This window comes from Onychomys torridus, chromosome 7 (assembly GCF_903995425.1).
Source record: "Onychomys torridus chromosome 7, mOncTor1.1, whole genome shotgun sequence".
NCBI classification, from domain to species: Eukaryota; Metazoa; Chordata; class Mammalia; order Rodentia; family Cricetidae; genus Onychomys; species Onychomys torridus.
The window spans coordinates 76621644-76639783 of NC_050449.1; the positions used below are offsets into that span (position 1 = coordinate 76621644).

An 18140-nucleotide genomic window follows, 5' to 3' on the forward strand; every position below is an offset into this window, starting at 1 on the left:
TTCTATCTAGAGCCTAATTCAGGAGTCAGATGGCAATGAGGACCACAGTGTAGGGAAATGAACCTCCTCCAGCAACTGAAGGAGGAGAGTGGACAGTGCTGCAGAAGGATAGCTTCTGAATGTGAAGATATTTACCAAAAGAGCAGTGCCAATGCAGAACAGGGTGTCAAAAGAGAATGCAAACGTTTTTTATGCCGTGTTAGAACAGACATTATAAACTGAATAAAGTTGAGAAGAGAAGAAATTTACAGCTTTATCTATAGTTTAAAGAAGAAAGACATCATTTAAAGTTGATGAGCCAAGTAGCAGAAACATAATAATCTTCAATAATACAAAGAATAAGGTAGATAGTGTCAACCCAAATCTTTTGTTGGTGAAGAACACACAGGGAAAAGAGTCGTGGTAATTAACACCCTGGTTATAGAACTATACAGAAAACTACCCAAACGAATAAGGGGGAAAGGAATTAGACACCGAAAAAAAAATCTTTCTTAATATCAAAAGGTACACATACAGGCAAAGAAAATTCCACATAATGGAAAAATATTTTTAAACTGCTGATTCAAGAGTACATATAATAACAGTGTAGAACAAAAATCAAACTTATCTGAATAGCAATAAATGTCAGGTAACATAATTTATACATTGAAAGTGGTTTTAAGGCTGAATCACCAAACAAGGCTAAAAATAAACAGATGCAAATATACTTCACAATAAAAACAGGATCAAGATCTTAATAGGAAAGGTGAAATTCAACCCTCAAAGCATAAATGCTCCATAAAAAAAAAAAGATGTTCTTAAAGCTAATGGCCCAATTCACAGCGAGGATGTAATTATAAATCTTTTATGCATCAAATAACACTTTAGCATATTGTATAAAGTAAAAACTGCAGTGGTTACCATAGACTAGAAACATCTCTTATTAATACAATCCACCACATTAGGCCTGTGTGAACAATTACATAATTGTATTGCTAGCCACAAAAAGAAAAGCACTGGAAAAACAACTGGACAACTGCTCTTGATTAAAATTCTTAAGTAAAATGAGAAAATATATGAATTTATTTAACATGAGGAAAACTAAATCTATGTCAGGCCCAAAGTTAGAGGCACATTTAAAGAGAAAACAATGAATGCATCCCTAAACTATGCACGATTCAGTTATAGACAGCGTTGTAACAAGTGGCTGGAAAAAGAAGCTAATGCAGTCACCAAGGACAGTAAAAGAGATGTTGTATGAGTAATGTCGTATGAGTGATGTCCTATGAGTGATATCATATGAGTGTCTTTCAGTAGCAACGAAACAAAAATGGGCCTGGGAATATAGCTCAGTGGGAGAGCAGTCACTATTCAAAAGGCCCTGGGACCCATCCTCAGCAGCACTGAGAATAAACTTACCAAGAAATATGTAAGGACTATTCAAAAACAATCCAACAAAACCTTAAGTCATTACTGAAGTTTATAGAAGAACTAAACAGAACACAGATCATATTCTCAGAGACATAAGGCAACATTACAGAAGTATCAACATTGTTTTAATAAAGATAACCCAGGGGCTGGAAAGATGGCCGAGCAGTTAAGAACACTGATTGCTCTTCCAGATGATCTGGGTTCCATTTGCAGCACTTACATGATGGCTCACAATCTGCACAACTCTACTCTCAGGGGGTCTGACACCCTCTTCTGGCCTCCATGGACACTGCACACATGTGCAGTGCACAGACATAATATGAAGATAAAAACATCCCCCTCCCCTCCAAACACAAAATTTTAATTAAAATTTAAAAATATCTCAAAGTCATTTTTTTAGGCTAAACACTTTTTTCCAAGCCTGGGATGTAACTTAGTTTGATTGTCTGCCTAGCACATAAAAGGCCTAGGTTTGAGCCCCAGCTGATGGGGGAAAAGCATTAATGTTTGCCAGGAATGGGGGTGCATGCCTATAATACCAGCACTTGGGAGATAGAGGGATTGGGATTATAAGTTCTAGACCAGCCTGAGATCCATGTAAGGACTGTTTCAAAAAACAAACAAAACTTCTAAAGTCTGTAAAGTACAAAATGTTGTGTAGCCAGGTGACAGTTGCACAGGTCTTTGATCCCAGCACTTGGGAGGCAGAGCCAGGTGGATCTCTGCAAGTTCAAGGCCAGCCTGGTCTATAGAGCGAGATCCAGGGCAGGCACCAAAACTACACAGAGAAACCTTGTCTCAGAAAAACATAAGACATGTTTGTATAAACACCGAAAGACACATTAAAGTAAATTCATAAATTTCATGGATTCCAATAAAAACAGGGCAATAATTAGCACACAAATAGACATGTAAGGAGAACCAGAATCTGAAATAGGTCCTTTTGTGTATAATAATTTAGTATGCTATAAAGATGGACTTTCAAAATGCAGTGTATGAAATTCTCAAATAGCTAATCGATATTATATTTAAAAAGTTAGAATTTCAAATCCAACTCCTAAATTTGATCCTGTTATTCTTAAGGTAGGAATTGAACCTAGAGCAATCCAAACCTTCAAATTTTCAAATAGACTTTAAAGAAATAGTGTCAGGATAGTATGATAGCCATTTTTAAAAAAATCAGTTAAAGCTATATCGTCTCAGTATATATAAGTATATCTGTAGAAAGTAAAACGGAATTCTTTTGATTCTAGAATGATTAAAAAGAAATTACAGATAAAACTTTTAAAAGTATACAACGTAGGGAAAGGCAAAAATCAAAAGATGAGACTAAATGGAGGGATTCATTCTGAATTTCATTTACATTGATTTATACATTGGGTTTTGTGTTTTTATGTCGTGAGTGTTTTCCCAGCATGCCCGTGTGTGTTCCTCCAGCCTGCAGTACCTGCAGAGGCCGGAAGGAATCGGATGCCATGCACTCAAGTCACAGCTAAATGCATGCCCTCCGATGTGGGTGCTGGTTCTTTGTGATCACAGCATAGTTCTTGACTTCTGAGCCAACTTTCCAGCCTCAAATTGGGGGGTGGCTGGGGGTCCCCTAAGGCATATCACAAAGGAGAGATCAATAACCTGATCACAGAAAGGATTTGAACAGGAAGTTAGGAAATGAATGGCGCTTAAACATCATCATCTCAGTTGGTGTGAGGAAAATACAAGTTTCCTCCACAGCTCTGAAATGTCCGTTAGAAGGACAGTGTAGGCTGGTGATTGTGTAAACTCGATACAGTCCTGGAGCGCAGTATTGCTGTTAACCAGTGATGTCCCTGGGCCTGACCATTCCACTACTGGGAATCTGACCCTCAGACAACTATAGCCATGTGCAGCTGGCGCACATAACCAAGGGCTGGAGCATTATCCATAATAGCAGCACAAATGTCCCTGAGAGAGGACTGGCATTAGATCTGGTGTGTACATATACATGCAATGCCATGATGCTTATTTATTTTTTTTAAATGAAGATGCTGTCTGTGCAATGATAGGAAAGGCTCCTTGGGTTGATTTCCTGGGGCTACCTCAGCAAACTGCTGTAATCAAGATGGCTTTAGGACAACAGAAACATATATCCTTATAGTTGGGGAGATTAGAATTTTTAATCAAGGGTTGGCGTGGTCATGTGCTTTCCAGGGGCTGTGAAAAGGATCTGGTTGGGCTCCTATCTTGTTCCTGGTGATCCTGGCAGTGCTCAGCATCCCTTGTCTTTGGACATAAGGATAGTCTTTCTCCATCTTCACAGGGCATCCTCCATCACATTGGGAAAAAGTGCTTGAGGGTGGGGGTTGGCCAGCAGAGAACTTGAAAAGGAAGGAAGCGGGGATCAAAACAAATTATATGCATGTATGAAAATCTCAAACAATAATTTAAAAAAAAAGAAATGAGTGTTTGGTTAAATAAATGAGTCAGTCAGTCAGAACATGAGCCCAACCACCACCGTGAGGAAGAAACTGGGTGAAAGTAAGCCTAGGTATATCACAACGTACAAAACGTGCTGTGTTTAATTTACTAAAGACAAAATCTATATTGCTTCCATTTGCATATGCTATGGAAGGATTCTTAGGAAATGAACAGGAAGACTTTAATTATGGATAGGGGCATTTGTGACTCAGGTTGGGGACTCTGGAGAAGAACAAGAAAGTATTGTCTTTCCATGTCATCCTAACATGGACCATATAGGCTACACTACCTTGGCAAATAGGATTTTTTTAGGAGTGTGAAATAGTGATGTCTGTGGTGTTGACATGGGGAGAAGAGGATCATCAGAGCAAGTCATGAAGTCAGGAAATAAACAGACATGGACCCTCAGGACAGTTCTGCAAATGGGCTGGTAGATTTGAAGGTTGACATCATCCTATTTGCTTATTTGCCAATGGCTGGCTTCTGCAGTAGCTACAGGGAAACTGTGTCAGATGTCTTCAGTCCCATTTGGAAAATTTAACAGAGGCAAGCAATTAGGGATCTAAGTCTTTTCAGAATAAAAGAATGCCTTTTCTTCCTAAAAATCTTCAATTATCAAGCACTTCTCCTATTAATAAATGGGAAGATGGAGGGGGTGGGACTTAACTGCATAATTCAGATATTTTTGAAACTTCGAGTAAGAATGAGAAATTCTTTTTAAGGAAACTGTTTTAAAGGCAGAAGCTAATGGACAGAATGATTCCAGTGTTATTACAATCCTGTTTCATGTGTTTTGCACACTAAATAACTTTGTGCAGACCCGACTATAAATGACACCCGAGTGTAACAAAGCCCTGAATCAACATCTCTACTGTAGACTTGCCTTCTGGCTGCTGCTCTCATGTGTTTGTGTGCACATTCAAGAACTCAACCCATTTAAGAAAGAGCTAGAAGCAAGGCATAGTGGCGCATGCCTATAATCTCAGCACAAAGAGAGTCAGAGGAGGAGGCTCAAGAGCTCAAAGCCAGCTCCAGCCACATGAAAGATCTTGACTTAAACGCAATGGACAGAAAAGGCGAATCAAAGTGAAGCTACTTGTCACTTCCTCTCAAGTCTGTTCTTATAGTCCTCACGGCAGCTCCTGCCTCTGTCACCTCCTTAGTTACTGCAGGCTTCCTCTCCCCCATTCAATTGATTACTGAGAGCTGCCAATGCTGTCTCATAAATAACTCTACTATTCATTTAAGTACTGGATTCCCACTGACTCTTTCATTATATCTTATCTGCAAGTCCTGAGTTGTGCAATCCATCTTTCTGCATTAGTATGGAACTGATGGTTCCAAAATGAAAATCGATGTCAGTGACATTTAAAATTCCTCTTATGGCTTCCAGCAATTGCATTATATAAAATAGAAACCCTGAAAGCACTTGTTAAATGAATAAACAAATTAATAAGTGCATCATAGATGGGGTAGACACAGATACTGACATTTTCATATTTATTAGCCGTAAAATAATTGTTAGAACACCACCCAAATAAAGCTATTTGCCAGTCTTTAACCTCAAAAAACCACAACTGTCCATATGAAATCAATTATGATAGATGATTTTTTCTTTTTCTTTTTAAGCTTCTTGATTTTATTTTACTAAATCAGCCAGGGACCATGATTGCAATTTGTATGAAATTTTGGAATCAAATACACCAGTAAATAATAACAATCATAATAACCACAGTGGGATTTCTGCAGAGCTACACTCACAATGGAGATGGGTTCTCCCAGTGGTGATTTACATTCAGAATTCTTTCAGCTTCAAATCCGTGGACACTGAGCTCTCCCTGAAATAGATGACTAATTCTCAGCCACTAAATTATTATTCCAAACACATTCTTTGTGCGCATACCTAAATACATTTCTGTGATGCTAAAAGCATTCAGAGTTGGGTAGCACTCGTCTTGCTATAAATTTAAATGCAACCTGACCTGTATTTTTATGAATGATAAAAATGCTACTTGGGCAATCTAGCTTGTGCAGTTAATCAAGAGAATTGTGTCTTTAAGAGTATCCTAGCAACATGCCTGCAGCTAAAGAACACCCAACTGACACCATTGCTCATGGATTTAATTATGCCGCTGGACTCCATCAAACTTTCCAGTTCATCAAAAGGATACTTAAAACCAGAACCAGAAATTAAGCTGCAGCTGAAATGAGAATGGCTGAGGAAGAGAAGGAGGAAGAGAGGAGTAGACCTGCAGAAGTCAACGAGAACGCTAGAGCGCTGACAGAATAGTAAGAGAGGTGAACAAGGTTCTGAGTCCAGCGGAGGGACCAGAACCAATGTATTCACTAAGAGATTTCTAGTCCCCAGGCCAACATTGTACTGGGGGAATCACAGTTTAGAAATATGTTCAAGGCCGGCGGTGGTGGCGCACGTGCACCTTCAATCCCAGTACTCAGGAGGCAGAGGCAGGTGGATCTCTGTGGGTTCGAGGCCAGCCTGGTCTACAGAGTGAGTTCTAGGACAGGCTCCAAAGCTACACAGAGAAACCCTGAATTGAAAAACTGAACCCCCCCCCCCCCCAAAAAAGAGAAAGAAATGTGTTCAAAACTTGTAACTGTATTACAGTGTCACTAGCCTGATCACTATACATCTTCTGGAGCCTGTGCTTGGGAGAAAATATGTGGGACACATCAGGAATCACCAGGAATAGTTATCTCCACTATCACAAGTACCTTATTTCCATTGTTAGTAGTTTGTTTTTATTTGTTTGTTTTAGATAGCTCCATATTTGGTACAATAACAAATCCCATGTAAACACATTTCACAAAAACAGGTCTGTTTAAGATGAAATGGTTCTTTTGTTTGGCTTTGTAGTAAGCTAGGAAGCCAATGAAAGATGTGGAGATTTGCATTGCGAACAAAATCCTAAATCATAAAAATCTGACAGACATTGACCATAACTGACAAACGTATTCCCACATGCTGCGGCATGCACAAGAGTCAAGTACTTAGCTCTATTTTACATTACTTAACCACCTCCTGCATGCAGACTAGTCCTTTAGATCATTTTAGTATTTCTTAAGCCTCATTCTCAAGTTTTTGGTTGGATCATTAAAAACACACACAATACCCAAACACACATGTGCGCACACACAAGTTTTCTAAACTTTCAAAAACTTGAAATTTTAAGAGATCAGTTGCTAAAGTAATTGTGTCATGTAACAGCATGTCAAACTTAAGCCATTGATTAGTCCTTTTTTGAGGGAATACTATGCATTTTCAAGTTTTTTCTTTTCTGGAAATCTGGGGATCATAGGACATAATAGAAATGCCATATGAATTGCCCAGTTGTTCTGATATTGGTTGTTTCAATATAACCTTTTCCTCTTTCTTTGTTTTTTGTTTGTTTGTTTGTTTTTTTCTGTTTACTTGTTCAAATTTTCTGACATATTGGCCAGAAAATTGACAGTAACAGACCACAGCTAGTTGTAGCCATAAAAACCTAATCATCTCTGGGCTGGAGAGGTGGTGCAGCAGGTAAAAGCACTTACTATACACACCTGGTGATCTGAGTTCGGATCTCCAGAACCCACATCAAATCTGCAGGTAGTAATGCAAATGTCTGGAATCCCAGAGTCCTACATGGAGACAGAGATGGGAATCTCCAGAAGCTACCAGGCCAGCTAGCCTGGCTAACTGCAGAAAAGATGCTATGTTTAAAGCAGAAAAGCCAGGGCCCTAAGTTGATTAGCATGTGTGTGCCCTTATCTACACCCATGAACACACACACTTCAAGATAGTTTCTTTCTAGGGAACATGCAGTATAAGGTGCAGAGTCCACATGTCTATCTGTACACTGGGATTACAAGCTCCAAGCACTGGATTTGAGTTTACAAAACACTACGGTCGTTCCTGTACACTAAAGAACACCCCTTCCCCCTTTGCTTTTCCTGTAAAGTGGTTCTCAAATTCCAGCTGTATCAGGATGCCCTGCAAGGCTCACATAATACAGATGAGCTCTGATGCTGTCTCTACCCAGTGGGTTTGTAACGTATCTATCAACAGGCATCTTCACCTAGCTTCCAAGTGCATCAGCAGTTCAGGGGAGGGCATCCTTTAAAAATTACTGCTTGAAGCATAAGGCAGATCTATTTAAACGCTGCTCAGTTTGCTCAAGAGGAGAACAGTGGTCCTGTCCAGAGGAATGACGTCCTGCCTAGGATGAGGGGTCACTGAACCTACAGTAAATGAGACTTGAGGCTCATGGACTTCGCCGTTCTACACAAATGCCCTGGTCAGAATACCACTGTTTCCCAGGTGGTTGCTTTTTGAGTCTATTGATTCTATATCTCTTTTGGAAATTATTTACTTTAACTGAAATGTGGGTTTGTACTCATTATTTGAAGGAGACTCTCCCCCATCCCAACTGCTTGAGAATAAATATTACCCATATCACATAGATTAGAGACCCATAATGACGCTAATTAAGAGTTTTAGCAGAAATTCTAAAGGAGGAAAAAAACAAACAAAAGAATGTTTCTAGGCAAAGCAGCATCCATGACTGTCTGTGTATGAACTTTGATTCTCTTTATCAGGAAAAAAAATGGACATTAACAATGTCCTGTTTATATTATATGAAAAGTGTACCTAGCCAGAATCAATTCCTACTGCACAGGAAGTATTGGTGAAGACACACAGTTCTCTTCAGCCCTGGAATTCAGGGGATCCCCACACTGCTGTCTGGGTGGCTTTCTCTGAAAACTTTGTACTCTGAGAGCATGTCTTAGCTCCTGGTTTCTCCATGAGTACAGCAGTGAAGTAAAGCTCTGTGCAATTCCAGTTAAACTTGCTTCTTTCACAGCCACAGACTGCTCCTTCACAGAAACAGCATGCCTTCTATGAAGGACTGCAACCTCTGAATGAGTCAAGAAAGAGTCATTTCAGTTGAAGATGGCCAAGAACATGTCTAGCTTTTTAAATGTTATTGACAAATCCTTACTGTTTAAAAATTATCTGGATGGAGGTGAATGTTTTTTGTGTGTGGGTATGAGTGTAGTGTGTACATACATTCATGTTTACTGTGTACCCACATGTGCAAACGTGTGTGTGTGTGTGTGTGTGTGTGTGTGTGTGTGTGTGTGTGCGCACGCGCGTGCGCCAGAGGTTGACATAGGTGTCTTCCTTGACCATTCTCTGTTGTAACTACTGAAGCAAGGTCTTTTGCCAACCCTGAGCTCATCCATTTGACTTGGTTCTAGCTAGCTTGCCCCAAGGTCCCTTCTCTCCACCTGAGCACAGAGGTGACAGGCAGACAACCTCTTTGCTGTATCCATGTAGTCATCTCTACAGCCCAAGCATTCATCTCTTAAGTACAGAGCAGATAGCACTGCCCCTCTTATGATATGCTTGATCCTATTTTCTTTTCCTAGAAATAAACCATTTTAGTTGATTCTCGTAGGCATGTAAAGATGTGACCAGTCTCATTTCACATATGAGGAACTTAAAGACAAATTATTTAATGAAAATTGTAATTTGTAAGCACTTAGGTCTAATCTATTTCCTGACCTCAAAGTCAAATGTTTTTCTATCTTGTTTTGACTAATTTCTAATTTTTATTTTGTGTTAGGAACAGGCTGAATATATTCATGAATGTAGAGGTACATGTCAGAAAATTAAAATTTTTAAATGAAAAAATTTTTTTAATTCTTTGAGAATTTAATACACACCATGTATTTGGATCACATTCGTCTTTCCACCCCTTCACAACTCCTCTCAGATTCATTACCTCCCAACTTCATGTCTTTAAAAAGCATCAACTCCAGCCCACATACTCATGGGTGTTGGGCTGGGCCAACCACTGGATCAGAATCAACTTAGCAGAGGCCACACTCTAAAAAATAACTCTTTCCCAGCACCACTGTCTAAAATTCCTCCATCAGTGGAAGCATTCCTTCCCCACAGAAACCCTGACCTTTTCTGAGCAGAGTAAGAGCAGGGAGTCCACCCCTTCCTGTACAAGGCAACCGGCACGGAGGGTGGGCATATCACAACATAACATGGGCCAGTGACACGTCTGCCAGTTTGTAGGAGTTTTAGGGAGACAGTGTCAGCTTGAGGGGATCGTGTAGGCTTGAAGCTACCAACTTAATATTCGTACCGAAAGATTAGTTGAAAACATGAGACAGCAAAAGTAGTCTATTTGTATGAACTCTTTTTGTAGAGTACTGATGCACTGATGCACAACTGTTTTTGGTTTGTTATGTTGTGAGTATTGAGTGTACTATTCTACCTTTGAAATATGCTGTAACATGTGTTATAGTTGCCTTGATTCTGGAAAAAAAAAAAAAGAAAAAGAACAATGATTGATAAAGTACCAGCTACTTAGGAAAAAGCTCTGTGAGGAATAAATAAGCCAAAACACAAAAGCAGTAATTGCCATCTCTGATATTTAAAAAGCATGCCCTCGCCTTTCCTTAATTCCTTTTGCATAACAACAACAGAGTAGGGAAGATTTGAGTGCCTCTGACTCTAAGCATGGTTTTGTATCAACCCAGTGAACGTATGCGAGTCCCACAAGGTAGACAAAACAGATGTGCAGAGACAAAGGACATGCAGGGGTTTCCTAGCTTATCCTGACCGACACTGTGGCAGAAGTGTGGTGTGAATTATATCATGCAACCATAGACCAGGGTGCTGTCCAGACTTTAGTCGCTGTGAGGCACTCTCCTTGCCCCATGTCACAAAACCTGTCTTGAGAAAATCCTCCACGAGTTCTTTTTCTGCTCTGTTGTAGAAGAGCTCATAGTACTGAAAAGACACAGTATCTTTAGTACAGATGCTCTACAGTGGGGCTTAGCAGCTTTATCTGCTTATGTCTTGTGTGCTCAGTGTGTGTGTGTGTGTGTGTGTGTCTGTGTGTGAGCCCCTGAATCTTTGTTCCACTTTTTCAATTATTCCATGAAACTCATAATTAGCTTTAATAACAGCAGCTGTTTATCAAGTGCTTTTAATGTGCTGGGCACTTGGCAGAGAGCATCAGCCTCAGGATTTTACTTACTTATACTCACCATAAGGACCTCAGAGGACCATTAGGAGCTAAGGAAGCCATAGTCCACAGGCACAAGGAGCCATATAAGGGTGATTCTCCACCCTCTCGACCCACCTAATACAGGCAGGGTGCCCTCAATGAGAGGAGAGCACTTTCAATTGATTTTTTTTTAAAAAACAGACTTTCATGTGAGAAAGGTATGTATTGTGAAGCTGAGAGAAAAGGTTTTACAGGTATTCTCTGTTGCCAAGTTACAGTGATTTACTTCTAAAAGCATTCACATCATCAGGGTGTATATCTCCCTTCCCTGTGTCCCAAGCGGCCAGGGACACCAGCTTAGAATATGAAGTGAAGATGATCAGGAAACATAGTTCAGCTGGGAAACAGGCCCGTGTTTACAATTCAATTCAACCCTCCCTGCCTGAACCCCCTCTTTATTACCACGTGAAATACGTGTCATTACAATAGCTATTAAGATAGAAAAGATTAATTGGAACTATAATTCTCTGACAAGACTGCCACACCGTTTGTCCTGAGTTAGTACAAATTCCTGTGCTTCAACTAAAACTGCTGAACAAATGAAAAGGGGACCAATGAGGTAAAGATCTTCCGGAGCCTGCTTCCTCTGGACATCTCCTAAAGATAAAGGATCATTCAAATAAAGAGTCATAGTGTGTTTTAAATTTTTATTAGTAAGAGTTCTGAGTACAAATAAATTTAACTTGACATTTAGAAAAAAACTGATTTGTTCTCTAAGTTCTGTACATTTTAATAGCCAATTCTAATACTAAACATCATAATGCTTTTAAGCTTTTAACTTAATTTGTTTTAATTTTAATAATTCTTTGCACATTGGGTTAAACAAACTTCCAGGTAGAAAAAAAAGGCATAAATCTAATTAAAGTAATGAATAAAAATTTTTCTGAAAAAGTTTAAAAACATTAAAATTTAGAATACTTTGGTAGAAAACTTACAGCCATGAACAAAATTAACATTGCATAATGTTTTTTTATCAAGAACTGCATCACAAATAACATGTTTACATATATTACAATGATTTGCAATATAGTAAATGCTTATTCACAGAAGATCTAAAATCCTTTGAGAAAAGTTTTGAATATTATTTAGCACTTTAAGGAGTCTGTTCCCAGTAAGTGACAAGAAGCCGATCCAGGAGGTGGCAGGCTGTGCAGCTGGGAATGAGAGACCTAACCAGGTAATGTCTTATCAGCATTTAGAGGAACCCCAGATACCATGGGAACTCCTGCCCCCAGTCAGTGTGAATGCATAGCTAGCATAGGACCCACACCATGAACAGATGGTTGCATGCTCAGGTTACGCCATTACATACAGTGTTTCTCCTTGGCTGATACGTCCAGAAGACCAGTCCTATTAAGCAAATGCCTCTGCATCTGGCTTGAACTAAGTGGAAGGAAACTGTGCCCTTCAACAGAAAGCTATTGAGTCTACTCGGGACAGCAGGTGTCCCGATTCTAAACATTTCTAACCACGGTTGCTTCAACATCAGTCCTGTAAACCCAGGAGTATCACTCTTCTGTCTCCTGGGTTTGAGCACAAGTTCAAATCTTAAAATTATGTATTAAAACTTCCAAAAATAGGGCTCTGGAAACATAATTGAGTTGAAAATCATTCTGTGTTGGGCTGACATTTCTTCTACTTCCTGTATTTGGTAGGGAATCTTCCACTGGTCACCAGAATACAGAGTGTACAAAAAGAGGGCACGACACTGTGCTCCTCAGGAGTAATACCTCACTGCATACCGTGGTAAGCACCCCAGACACTCAGGAGTAGTTTGTCACCTCAGACAAGGGCACAGCTCCTAAGTCCCACCACTCTCTGCTACCTGGGGTCTTCACCGGAGACCTTTAATTTCCATCTCACCCTCAGTGGGAAGACAATACTTAGGCTCAGTGAGATTTGACCCAAGATAAACAGAGGTAAAGGTAGGAAATACAGATTCTAGTAAAGCTAGACTTCCCACAGGGGCCAGCTCAGTGAGTGAGACCAGCTGTAAAAACAGAGAAAAGGAAGCAACAACTCTCCCTTTGGGTCATTTCAAAACTAACAAACAAAAAAACCATTCTTAGCAACCTGGTTGTGTGGTATGGCTCTATCTGCTGAATTGTACCACAGTTAGCTGCTAAGAATTCTTCCCTAATAAGGCTATTTTACCATTAAAAGTTAAAATGTTTGTAATAAATACTGCATTCAAATTCTTTAATATTTACAATTTAAAATATATACACATATATATACTGCGTGCTCCAGTCAGTCATCGGAGGGTGACCTCTTCAATGTCCTCGTCAACAGGGTCAGCAGCTTTGACCGTTGGCTTATTGCTTGTATGCTTCAGCCGCTGCCTGTTGGGATTAAAACTTCTTCCCTCACTGAGGAAAAAGTCTTGATCTTCATCATCAGGCTCCCGAACTCTGCTGCTTTTATCGCCAGAGGGGAAATGAAGAGAGTCCAAGTCTCCTCTGCTGGCAGCCAGAAAGTTTGGGTCACCACCACTCTTGGAGGATCCGGTGGCGGAGGTGGCGGCGGTGGCGGCGGTGGCACCGAACAGCTCCTCCATCAGGTTCGCCTTTTTCTCTTTCCTCAAAACGAAATCTACATTGTCTTTACTTGGGCTTTCCAAACCGTTGTTCTGGAAATCTAAAAGGCTACTTTTTTGGCTAAGTGGATTTGACTTCCCTGGCATTTTTGCAAACGAAGGCACATAGCTACCAAATGCAAACTCATCTAGAGGGCCTGGGCTTCGAACTGGTCCTGGGCTCCGGCCTTCTCCTCTGGGACTTAAAAAACTCATGTTTGACAAATGATGTCCGTTAAATCTGTCTGAAGACTCAGAGAATGTGTATGATTTGGGGCTTCTGTCTGGAGACAGCAGTTTTGATTCAAAGTTGGGGAGCAAGGGCAAAGGGGGGCGGTTGAGGTTCTGCGGATCCTGGAGTTCTTGGTTGATTTCGTCCAGTTTGGCAAGAAGCATTTCTGTCTTTAGTTTTTCTGCCTCGTCCTCAAGTTTATCAGCATTCTGAGTTTGAGACGTTTCCACTTGGAACCTTCCAGCGTCCAGTGCTGGCTTCTCTGCTCTTCCTAGCAAAGAGGACTTACCCTTCACTTTATCAAGGTCTTCTCGTTCCCAGTCTGTATAAAATGAAATTTAAAAAGAGGAATTTTATAGAGTAAGTATTTCTAAATCGGAAAACTCAGCAAAAAGCCTTTTACTCGACATTTGACATTCTAAGATAGGTAGAATGGACATCATAATATTTTGTTTCCACATTTGACAGTCTGGATTAGAAAGTAATTAACATGGATTACACTTAAGAGCCACAGCCCACACTCTGATCTTCAGTGTAGGAAGGTTCTCCATGTAGTGCTGTACAATTCATGGTGTGCAGGGAGACAGAAAGAACAAGGAATTTAAACAAAGTCTTGACTGAGAAAATATCCCTTATTCCGAACTCCAACAGCTAGTGTAATTCACTCAAGTCAAGAGAGAACTTCAGTTACATCTCAAATGAAGAACATCCTCATTTTTTTAAAAAGGTATGGACTTATCAAAAATAGTAACTGAATAGACTTAAAAAAAAAAAATACTCCACAGTAAAAATGACCCTAGAGTGAGAATTTGACACAATTTGTGATCAAGTTCTGAGAGAAGAAAATGCTTCCAGGAACAACCCTGTGTTTACCAACAAAATCACACTATGGACAACAGACTAGCTAAGTGTGTCAGAGTTCAAGCTCCTGAAGTGTGGGAACTGTGATGGAGAATCTTGATAAAAGGTCTGTGCCTGCCTGGGGGAAGGGCACAGACATGATGTGCAGAATTCATTTGAAAGGCTTTGTTTTGTTTTGCCCATTCTTGGCAGTTTCCTATAATTCTGAAATCATTTTTCAAGTGAAAGAATTAAAAATATTGAAATATCATAAAGATTTTATATTTAAAATAAAATGTCAGTAAATGGCATATATGTTGATATCATATCAATCTACACAGAACAGAGAGTGAGGAGACAGCCTAAGAGACCAGGCCGTGGTCTTCTGTTATTTTATTCCTTTTCTTGCTCCCTAAAATGAACTGACCATAACAATTTTCCATCCTGTGGCTTAACACGTGAAAGCACCTTGCTCAGCCTTTGGCCAAAAGTGGTATGAGTATCATTTCACATCCAATATGCATGTTAACAACTTCGATTGGATCACAATTTTTTCGTTTTGTTTTGTTTTGTTTTTTGAGACAGGATTTCTTTGTGCAGCTTTGCACCTTTCCTGGATCTCACTCTGTAGACCAGACTGGCCTTGAACTCAGAGACCCGCCTGACTCTGCCTCCCGAGTGCTGGGATTAAAGGCATGCACCACCACCGCCTGGCCTGGATCACAAATTTTTGTTCCATGAATTTGAGTTTAAAACAAATAGACAAACTCAAAAGATTTCTCTGTACACAGCTACCATGGAACTAATGGGATATGGAAGTTATTCCGGGACTCCTGGTACCCACACCTCTAGCACATTGTATCCAGATGGAAACCATGCGAACTTTCTCTGGACTTATAAGCAATGCTATTAAAGATTTACAAATTAAACTAAAACAATTCTAGGAATATTCAGGGCCTTGTAGATCACTGATTTTTGTGTTTCAGACACTCCATGACCTAAAGATCAAGGCCAACAAAAGAGAGGGCTCTCTTGGTTAATTCTTCATTTAGTTCCGGGAATAGTTTCCCTCTGTGATTAAACATCGCTTCATCTAAATTCTCTGGAGTTCTCTGGCCCATGGATGAATTAATAATCCCCAACAGCGACTTTAGTCTTCCTTCTCTTTCCTTTGTAACTGTTCAATCGCTCTGACTCCAGTGGACGGCCCTCCGCTGCTGTCTCCGCCTCTTCCGGTTCCCTGCGCACTAATAGCTCCCCCACTGCTTAGACGACTCTTACCACTCTCAGGCTTCCTGGCCTCCTGCTTGCCAGGGCTTCCCTCGGGATCCTCACTGCACGTTTCTTCTTTTTCCAAAGCTGGATGTAGAATCTCTGCTTCACGCTCGCTTTGCTCGTGGTATTCCAGGTACTATTATGCATTTCAAAAATGCAAATTCATATAGAAAGGGGGAAAATAGTCTTTAAACATAGTGGATCAGCCATTAAGCATGATTACCAAGTTAGAAATTAAATCAAATCTTCATTTAATAAGTCAAGTTATCATGTTTTGAAAGATGCTTCAAAAGGGATTATTTCTTAATTGAGCTGAAGTTTTAAAGAAAAATATTATAAGATATATCAGAACCAATCAATATAATGAAAATAAAACCAACAGCCTGCATAAAATTGTGATGAGGTAAGCTGTAAAAGTAGCTTTGGTTTGTGTACTTTTATAACAAAATCTGATTAATCCACCTAACTAAAAATGGCCAATAACCAGCTGTGGAAGCCAACTGAGATAGTGTTGAATTATAGAACACAGTCATTGAAAGCCACATTGAATCTTTCAGATCTACATTATGTCTAAATCTCTAATTAATAATTATATAGCATTTAAATCAAATAATGTTATAAACTTATTTGCTAGCCCCCAAGATGGGCAATCTTCATTGTCAGCTTAGAATCAGTTGTCTAGGAGGAGATACACATCTGAGTGTATCTCTAAGAACTGAGGAGGGGGCTGGAGAGATGGCTCAGTGGTTAAGAGCACTGGCTGTTCTTCCAGAGGTCCTGAGCTCAATTCCCAGCAACCACGTGGTGGCTCACAATCATCTATAGTGGGATCTGATGTCCTCTTCTGGCATAAAGGTATACATGCAAATAAAGTACTCATATACATAAAATAAATGAATAAATCTTAAAGGAAAAAAAAATGAGGAGGAGGCCCACGATGAATGTGTCTGGACATACCCTAATGGCTGGGGATTGAAAGGGAAAAAGGCTGAGCATCCACATTCATCTCTGCTTCCTGACTAGATGTCATATGACCAGCTGTCTCACATTCCCCTTCAAACCAACAGCCAGAAAGAGCTGATTCCTTCTTGGGCTGCATCTTGTGAGATATTTGGTCACAGAAACAAGAAAGGTAACTAGCACACTTCCCCAGAGAACACAGGACCAGTGAGAGGTGGGAAGTATGTATGGAGCTTCTGACGACATTTGTGAAAACAGATTTCCTGGAGTTTGGCCCTAGGCATTGTGCTGAACTTACCGAAGAAAGATACTCTGTTTCATTCCATTTGTTTTCATAACACAGAACTGTCTGTGGTGTAATGGGAAACTCTTCTAGCTCAAAGTCTTCAGTGGTCTGCACTCCCTTTGTACACAGGTCTGTAAAGTCACTCTGGCATGATACTGCCAAGAAAGTCAGAAACAAGTTTTCTAACCCCAGTGAATAATGTTGACACATACTCAATTGGCAATATTCATCTAAATGAGAGTACACACTTTGTTCATGAAGGATTAACTAGCAATTATGTGGTTTGAAGACAATTATCCTACAAATGCTAATAATCTTTTGCAAAGTCAATGATTTAAAATTTTTCTAATTCATAGGAGAATTATATTTTTGTTTAAGAAAAGTAAAACTGCACAATAATACAAAGTATAAGTGAAGTGAAATAATATCTGGGATTCGATTTAAAATACACCAGCAAGTAGAAGAAATGGATAGAACAACAGCAGTAAAGAGTACAATTGTTAAAGCTAGCTAGGTGCTTAATACTTGGGAGTAATTATATATTTATGTTATCAAAATTACAATAAGAAGGTTTTTAACCTTTTATTAAAACTAAGTTTATTTAATAATAACAGAAAAGCTGTATGCTAACACATCATTTTGGGATGCTTCAACACATATCTGGAAGATCATAAACTGCTCTTAAGCACCCCCACACTCCCTAGCTATCTCTCCATCCCCCAAAACATGATTTTAATGACTTCTCCTAAGAAAGACAAAAGTAGAAAGACTGATTACTAGCAATGCTGATTTGTAAAAATCAAACCAACTCTATTCCAAGGGGCTCTTCTCCTTCACTTTCTTTACTTAGAATCCACTATTACTGACAACCCCAGTTTCAGCAGTAATGCTACTGTACCGTTTTTTCTTGCAATAACTTCTTTTTCTTTCTTTGGAGAGGACTTCGGCAGACGATTAGCGTATATGTTTTTTATATCCAGTTCTCTCTCCTTTTCCTGAAATCAAACCCAATACAAGAAA

At 39.6% G+C, this 18140-nt stretch overlaps 1 protein-coding gene across 3 annotated transcripts in view; it reads right to left on the reverse strand.

Annotated features, from left to right (window-relative positions):
- Window positions 1-11598: 11598 nt before the first annotated feature.
- Lca5 (lebercilin LCA5) overlaps window positions 11599-18140 on the reverse strand; it is a 47863-nt gene continuing 41321 nt past the window's right edge. For all 3 annotated transcript variants that reach the window (XM_036193817.1, XM_036193816.1, XM_036193815.1), the window contains exons 5-8: window positions 18019-18115; window positions 17133-17275; window positions 15881-16010; window positions 11599-14081 (exon numbers count right to left, since the gene is read on the reverse strand). In XM_036193817.1, coding sequence (XP_036049710.1) covers window positions 13207-14081; window positions 15881-16010; window positions 17133-17275; window positions 18019-18115 — 1245 coding nt within the window. In that variant the 3' untranslated portion in view covers window positions 11599-13206. The remainder of the gene's footprint in view (window positions 14082-15880; window positions 16011-17132; window positions 17276-18018; window positions 18116-18140) is intronic.